Below are 7,947 nucleotides of genomic sequence, written 5' to 3' on the forward strand. Positions count from 1 at the left end.
TGAAAATCAAATGCGGGACGCAAAAAATATTACAAATTAATATAGATTAAAAATACGAAAACGTTTCAACATATTTTTAAACTCGTACAACAATTGTAGATTTAAATCTTTAAAAAAGCAACAAAGAGCAACATTATTTAAATTTTATACAAAGGTTTTTTATTTACAGTGAAAAGTTTACAAACAAAACATATTATTTACAATGATTCTATCTCGCAAACTTTAAACTTTTTAAAATAATTCACACTATGCAGTACATCTGCGTCGTCTGATTCTCTTGAAAGAGAACTGAAAAAATTTTTGAACAAGTAAAATAAAATGTAAAGAAATATTTAGCAATACGCTACAAATTAACATAATTTCGTTTTCATAAAAAATACTCAATTTTTAAACAGAAGAGTGTTAATTATAATTTATCAAAACGTTATTGTGATTAATTTTTCAGAAAATCTAATATTATAAAATTGTATTTTTAATACTGAGCGAATCAATCGCATTTCAATTTCCACTTATATGTTAAACCTATGAAAATAGAAAACTTTTCAGATCTTGAAAGATAATATCTCAATCACTATTATTCTCATCAGAGTCTTCCACCAAGATAATATCGTGACCGGACAACATGCGAGGATCAAAAGTAGCCTGGAAGCATTTTTGAAATACCAGCTTGGCTTTTTTAGCTATCTGACGCGGCGGCGGCGAACATGGCACGCTTCCTTCCAGATTTGCATCCTCCTCTTCCTCCTCCTTGTGATTCTCGTCGTCGCTCGTCGATTTGCGCTTAGTGATACTGGAGAATACTGTGTTCACTAGTTTTCGCTTTTCCTTCGAAATGCTCCTGCCACTCAGCGATGACGTTGTGCTAGCAGGATTGGAAGGACGACTCTGCTCCGGCTTGCTCATATTTCTCTCCCGAGCATTGTTTCTGGAAGTACTCGCTTCCGCGGAATCGATTCTCATGGAGTCGTTGCCGACTCCGCTGAACGTTTTATCCGCTTGATCTTTCTCTTCTGATCTCACTGATCTGTTTTGGGTTGCATTATCGACGACAGAATTGACAGCAACAGCAGATTTCTTTGTTCTCCTCGTGGATTTGTTGACACGGCTCGATGTACTTCTTGAGGAAGCATTCCTTTTTCGGATAGATTGCATCGGCCTACTGACAACCGACGTGTCTGTCTGACTGTCACTATCCGGAATCAGAGTTGACAACAACAAGTTTGCCTCAAAACATTGATTCTTTAATGTAAACAGGATTGGTCTAAAAAATAAAATTGTCCAAATAGAAGTATATACTATTGTTTCATCATTATTATTACATAAAATCGATATTTTAATCTATGCATTAGAATAGTTACATTAATAAAATTGTTTTCCTACACGTTTTTATAGAACATGTCATTGTTGCGATATAATTATGATTTTTTAATATAATTGTGCATATAAAGTTAAATACTTTAATATTTATTTTGATGCGTACCTGCCTGCTGTCTCAAAATTTAGACTAATATGGACACCGACGCTCTCGCTAAAAGTGAGCAAGGCTCTGACCTCTTTCAGGCAAAATGTGATAATTGTCTCACTATCCACTGTGTAACGATCAAATTCTCGGACACCAAGAACCAGCTGGGTTCGCATGGTATTTGCCATAACTGAAAAACGATTAAATAATATAAATTAAAAGTCCAAAATCTAAAAATAATTGTGTCCATTCTTATTAATTATTTCATTATATTTTATTGATATTATATTACAATGGTGATATTTGTTGAGCATATTAAATATGTAATTAAAACTGGCGAATAGCAATTTGGGGTTAATTTTTTTATATTAAGATATTATAATCCAATTGTTAAGCTTACATTGCATGTTTGCTGATATTATAAGCAATAATTTATCAATTATATATTATTTATTTATACAATGTATCAGAATACACTTACCTGATGCCTCATCCACAAAGTTCCTGAGGAATAGTTTATTTGGCATTATTTCAAGTGTAATCTCGATCAGACTTTGTGGAAAATTTTGCAGAGCATCCATCAATGTTCTAGCCTGGCATATTATTTCATTGGTCATACCAGCCTTAGCGTATGAAGCCTGCGTATGAATATGCAACTTTATTAAAAAATGATCAATACAATTCAAACAACATAATATTAATTAATTCTCGGATATGCAAAAACAATTATATTTAGTAAAGCAAAATCAACTAATGTACTTTAGTTTAATAAATTGGATAATATAGAATTAATCTAGCTTTTCCCAAGTGTTAAACAGATTTTTAAAGCAGTCTATTTATAAACTACATCCAAGAATTGAAAATAGTGGAATATGTTTTCAGTATACTTGCAACTTCTCAGAATCCAAAATAGGTATCAGATGAGATTTATTGATGCCATTCTTATACTTTAAGATAAATACTAAATTGCAATTTTCTACTTCCAAATGAATGTGACAAGTTTCCACTTGTTTGTCCAATATATGTGCAGATTTGAAAACAGTCATGGCACTCTGCAAATTGCAAAATTGATATCAGATATCTAAATAATGTCAGAACAAGAATAGAATACAATATATTACCATCATAGAAATTTTACACTTTTGCGCCTCTTCTTCTTCTTCAAGATCTTCAACAGTATAGTAAGAGAAAAAATTTTTGTAAAATGTGAAGTTGGAGTATGCTGATTTTGCCATGTTAACTGTGCAAAAGGAAATAGATTCTTGTTGTGGGTTCACATACATCTCGTCACCAATTTTTGCTAGCATCTGTATTGCCTTTGCCAAGACTGTCAATGAAGAAATATTAATCGATAATTTAACAAAAGATTTCCAAAATTGTGAATCTGAGATTTTTTTAGATTGTAGTAAACACTAAATTAACAAGAAAATCTCATTTGAACATATAATTCATATTATATATTTTTAAAAGGTATAAAATATGTTCAACAAAATAGAGGAGTAAAGAGAAAAATTAAATATGATAAACTAAATTAATAGTGACACTTTTTTTGCAAAGCTACGATTCTAGCGATGATATAACCTAAATTAAAAAAACGAATAACATACTTTTGACGTTTCCCCCGGGTATGACGCATTTCATGTCGACGTTTTCTTTATTTTAGACACAAATGGTATGTAAAAAACATGAAATTGTATTTTTAATTGACTAATTCTTTGTATAAAATACATTACAAGAGTTCATACTTTTTCGCGCGATCACATAAATATAAACATCAAAATATACAAGAGGTCTTCAACTTGAAGACCTCTTGCGGGAGAAATCTTTGCGAAAGTCAAAGCTACCAACATCAAAAAAAGTAATTCTCCATGTTTGTGCAAATCATAGGCCGCTTTCCAGCTAATGATGCTTGTGTCGATTTGTACCATTAACTGGAAAATGATTACAGTAAACTTTTGTCATGGATTTTTTTGACTTAGATAACAAATAATATCACATTTGTTTATTTTTTATATATAATTTTATATAATTGTATATATATATATATAACATACATATAAAAAATATATTAACATTATTCTATATAAAATCAATTTATATTCAAACGGAGGAAGTGTAGTAAGAATTTTCGATATATAATTTCGAGTTTCGATAACTCATAGCTACCAACATTATTGTATACTTCCGGTGATGTGTTTGACGTTTCTGCCTTTTTCACTCCGTTGTGACGGAGTTATTGATATTGAGAGATTGTAAATTTAGTTGTTAGTAGAGTAAGAATTTAATTAAGAAAATCATGGTGAGTAATGTGCCAAATTAATTTGTTAAAACTCAAACATTAATTGTTTTGGTATCCTAACCTTGAAGTAGGAAACTTTTCATTCAATATCTTATCATTTTTTATATTATTTTTATTATAATTAGGAAATATAGTCAAATTTTTGTCTTTAAACACGTTTTCTATTATTTAACCATCTTCTATTTATGAATAAAAATTGAACGGCTTATGTGTATCAATTTCTTAGAGTTTTTCATTCAGATGTTGAATATATGTTTAATTATTTTTAAAGAAGTGTAAATTGTATAATATTTCGCATAATAATTTTACAAACTCTGGAAAATCACTTGATAACAGACAGAGAAACATGTTTTTTGCAGCTCGTGTTGGTATTAGGCGACTTGCACATTCCGCACAGATGTAGCAGCCTTCCGAGCAAATTTAAGAAGCTCCTAGTACCAGGTAGAATACAGCATATCTTATGTACGGGTAATCTTTGTACAAAGGAGTCGTATGATTATCTCAAAACGCTAGCCAGCGATGTACATGTAGTCAGAGGAGATTTCGATGAAGTATGTATTATTCTAGCATCTTTCTACATATAAAAGCATTCAGAGAAATTATATTAAAATGTTATTAAAATATTGACATATAATCGTAATGAGCTATTAAACAAAATTATACATTGATCGATATAACCAAATTGATTAATGTAATAATGTAAAAGTATAAATAGGTTTAAAAACGAGAATTTTTATTTGCTTTGTAGAATTTAAATTATCCAGAACAGAAAGTGGTTACTGTGGGCCAATTCAGAATAGGCCTTTCACACGGGCATCAGGTGGTACCATGGGGTGATCCAGAATCCTTAGCATTGATACAGAGACAATTGGATGTTGATATTCTGATATCTGGCCATACTCATAAATTTGAGGCATATGAGCATGAAAATAAGTTCTATATCAATCCTGGATCAGCTACTGGAGCTTACAATCCTCTGGATACGTAAGTCTTACTAGACGAAGATATAGAAATCATTAAGAAAACTTGTATAGATTATATGAAATAAATATATAAAGAAAATTATATAAAAATATTCCGTAGAAAAAAATCTACTTTGAAAACTTTGATTCTCAACAATTCTGGATTTTATAAATTCATTTTTTCATTGTAATCTTTTAATTATTTTTAAAACAAGTTCTTTGGGAGAATATAATTTGTGATTTCTAATGACAATTTAATATAAAGCAAGCTTTTATTTCAAACTTTAATTTTTCATTTTAGATCTGTCATACCGTCGTTTGTATTGATGGACATTCAAAGCTCAACAGTAGTTACATACGTATACCAGCTAGTCGGGGACGAAGTCAAAGTGGAGAGAATTGAATATAAAAAGAGTTAAAACTACTGGTATCTCTAGAATATCATGGATTGTACTTGAAATCCAACAGGAATTTGATCATAAGTATAAACATTTAACATTTGCGGGACACTTGCAATCCGCATCGAATTAATTAATCCAATAGCATTTAAGCATGATTTATTAAATGTATGTTTATTGTAAATAAAGTGATATATATATATAACTTTTTTCTTATATATGTCAAACTAAATTAGCTTTTTCTTTCTTTATATCACCATTTTTTGCTTGATGTAAGTATTGATAAAATTTTAAATATCAGTATCAAATTTTCAAATTAATAGATTAAAATTAATGAAACTTTAATCTTTACTTTTAAAGTTAAGGTTTTTTTAAAAAATAAGCTATTTTTGGATAGGATTTTCGAGTGGGAATACTTTCTCAGTATATTGTTAATTCTTACAAGAAATTCCACAGTTACGTAAACATGCATTTATGCAACTGTGCGTTTATGGTTTAATTTCCAATACTATTCATGAACTCAAATAAATTCGGACCAAATTTCTCCGATTTATTTTTTTAAGAATCAATTACACAAATAGACTAAAATTTATATAAATAAAAAGATAAATAAATAATGTTTGTTTTTTTATTTATCAGAAACATGTGATTAGAAAATAAGGATGCATATATCTTATGAAGATAGTAATAACATCCAAATAGTGTCAATAATTGAAATGAAAAATTGACTATCCTTTAATCGCATAAGTAATATTTATCATATTTTTGTAACAAATGACGGATATCATTGCAACAAAACATTTTTACAAATCATTCATTCAATCCGACAAACGCCCACAAAAATTTATTTATAAATTAAAATAAAATGATTATTACTTTATCATTTTCTTGATTTCCTCAGAAGAGTGAATCCTTCGCCAGTGAACGCTTTAAACTCGTCTGGATCCTTTATCTATAATATAAACGATATCAACTATATATTTCCGCACAGAATAATTATTATAAGTTAGATTATAATTTATATCTTTCTCTAATTCAGAATAACACGAGTTAAATTACTAAAATCTTCATTAATCTAATTTATAAGACTAAAACTTTCAACTCAGATTTAAACTTGAACTTTCAACGCCGACTTAGATACTCACTTCCTTATTATTCACTGGCTTCATGTTTCGTAGAAATCTGAGAGAACCTATCTGATAATCGTAATCAGGTATTCCTCGTATGTAAGTTGGCTTAGCAGCCAAGGTTTCCTTTTGGGGTGTATCCTTGCGCTTCTTACCATCCAATCGGACGCCTTCACCCTTGAAAGGTACAAATCCAGTTGGTGCCGGCATCAAATCAGCCAGATCCTCCAACTCATCCTTCTCTTTCTTCACTTTCCTCTCTGGTTCTTTATAGCCAATTGGCGGTGCAAACTCTACATTCATGTCACACTCAATGATACTGACGGCTGAACCAGGTTTGGTCTCCAGTACGCACATCTCATAGATCTTTTGATTATACTTAATCGCAATCACATCGCCTGTAGTTAAGCAAGCAAAGCTGCGTAAGCCGTTCTCCAGCACAGCTTTTGGATTTGTGATGTCCAAGAAATCTTCAGACTGTGGCTGGAAGCGTGAGAATGTTGCTACCGGCAATGATACACTCTCCACATTCAGCAATTCACCTTCTTCTAGCAAAAGATTGTGCATCATCTATAAAGAAATCATAAACATTACACATAATTATTACAAGTATAAATTTATCATAAGCTATTACAAATGTGTCACTGTCATATTGTGAAACCTTAATTAAATAAACAGATAATAGATAGAAAATATCATTAATTTTTGGATAGCACAATGGTTTCATTACAATTTGCTTAAAATAAGATTTGCATCTCGTACTAACCCAATAAGGTAAATAGACTTTGCCTTCATCCGCTATAAATTCAAGTACACCGCAGTGGGTGATTCTGTTTGTCTTCTTATTGGTTAACTTAAACAGCATCGGATAAATGATATTGAGCCTAGTTAACTGTTCCAGAGCAGATGGTGGCATGATTACTAAAAGATAAACATATCACTGTAAAGTATTGTTCTTTGTTTTTATCAAGTTAACTATTTACTCACTCTTGCCACCACGTTCAACGTCTTGACGATAAGTCCCAGGCAACATAGACACTGAGAAGCATTTATACTGGGTATTAAACGGCCGCGGAATCTCCGGGAACATATTGAACCCGAATTGAAACTGAAAAGTCATTTTGATGAATCGTTAACCTCAATCTTTTTCTCTCCAAACAAGCTTCGACAAAATTTATGTCATTTCTTCAACTACTGTTATTATCTTCGTTATTTTCTTACCATGTTTGCCATTCGATGATCTCTTTAATAGGTTGATTACGTGATTTATTTCTACGAAAACATGAATTTTAACGAAGAACAATGTCTAGACACACACTGCTAAAAATGTTTGACATGACTGGCCTGGATTGGCCATGACTGGCCTACTTCGATTCAAAGTTCAATAAGGACAATACAAGAAAAAATTTCACATATGTTATTGGATTTATCTTTTCGAAACCTATCGAATAATGTAATTATTCGGGGGTTCCTATTTACAAAAAATTTTACTAAAAATTTTATTAAATATTTTACTAAGAATTTTATTATTTTTTATCGAAGTGATAAATACGTTTAAGAATATGTTTAAAAAATAAATAAATACATAGTTTTCTAAACTATATATGCGTTTTATTAATTTTGTACGTTTAATTATTCACTTAAAAGAGAAATTGCAACATTTCTTTACATATTAAATTAAAGAAGGGTGCGCTGTATT

At 30.4% G+C, this 7,947-nt stretch overlaps 3 protein-coding genes across 3 annotated transcripts; 1 reads left to right on the forward strand and 2 right to left on the reverse strand.

The window, feature by feature from the left end:
- Positions 1–133: 133 nt before the first annotated feature.
- On the reverse strand, positions 134–3,272 carry Rad9 (cell cycle checkpoint control protein Rad9). The gene is made up of 6 exons (XM_012365394.2): positions 3,070–3,272; positions 2,584–2,789; positions 2,350–2,514; positions 1,944–2,100; positions 1,481–1,652; positions 134–1,261 (listed from the first exon to the last, which is right to left on the reverse strand). The coding sequence occupies exons 1-6, from the start codon at positions 3,101–3,103 to the stop codon at positions 565–567; spliced, it is 1,431 nt and encodes a 476-aa protein (XP_012220817.1). The 5' UTR covers positions 3,104–3,272; the 3' UTR covers positions 134–564.
- Positions 3,273–3,601: 329 nt separating this feature from the next.
- Positions 3,602–5,326, forward strand: Vps29 (vacuolar protein sorting 29). The gene is made up of 4 exons (XM_012365407.2): positions 3,602–3,761; positions 4,121–4,312; positions 4,510–4,745; positions 5,025–5,326. Exons 1-4 carry the CDS (start codon positions 3,759–3,761, stop codon positions 5,140–5,142), a joined length of 549 nt encoding a protein of 182 aa, XP_012220830.1. The 5' UTR covers positions 3,602–3,758; the 3' UTR covers positions 5,143–5,326.
- Positions 5,327–5,650: 324 nt separating this feature from the next.
- On the reverse strand, positions 5,651–7,628 carry Ufd1 (ubiquitin fusion-degradation 1-like). The gene is made up of 5 exons (XM_012365379.2): positions 7,470–7,628; positions 7,236–7,356; positions 7,015–7,169; positions 6,267–6,818; positions 5,651–6,073 (listed from the first exon to the last, which is right to left on the reverse strand). Exons 1-5 carry the CDS (start codon positions 7,479–7,481, stop codon positions 6,002–6,004), a joined length of 912 nt encoding a protein of 303 aa, XP_012220802.1. The 5' UTR covers positions 7,482–7,628; the 3' UTR covers positions 5,651–6,001.
- Between the last annotated feature and the right edge of the window lie 319 nt (positions 7,629–7,947).

The sequence above is a fragment of the Linepithema humile genome, chromosome 6 (genome assembly GCF_040581485.1).
Source record: "Linepithema humile isolate Giens D197 chromosome 6, Lhum_UNIL_v1.0, whole genome shotgun sequence".
Classification (NCBI taxonomy): domain Eukaryota; kingdom Metazoa; phylum Arthropoda; class Insecta; order Hymenoptera; family Formicidae; genus Linepithema; species Linepithema humile.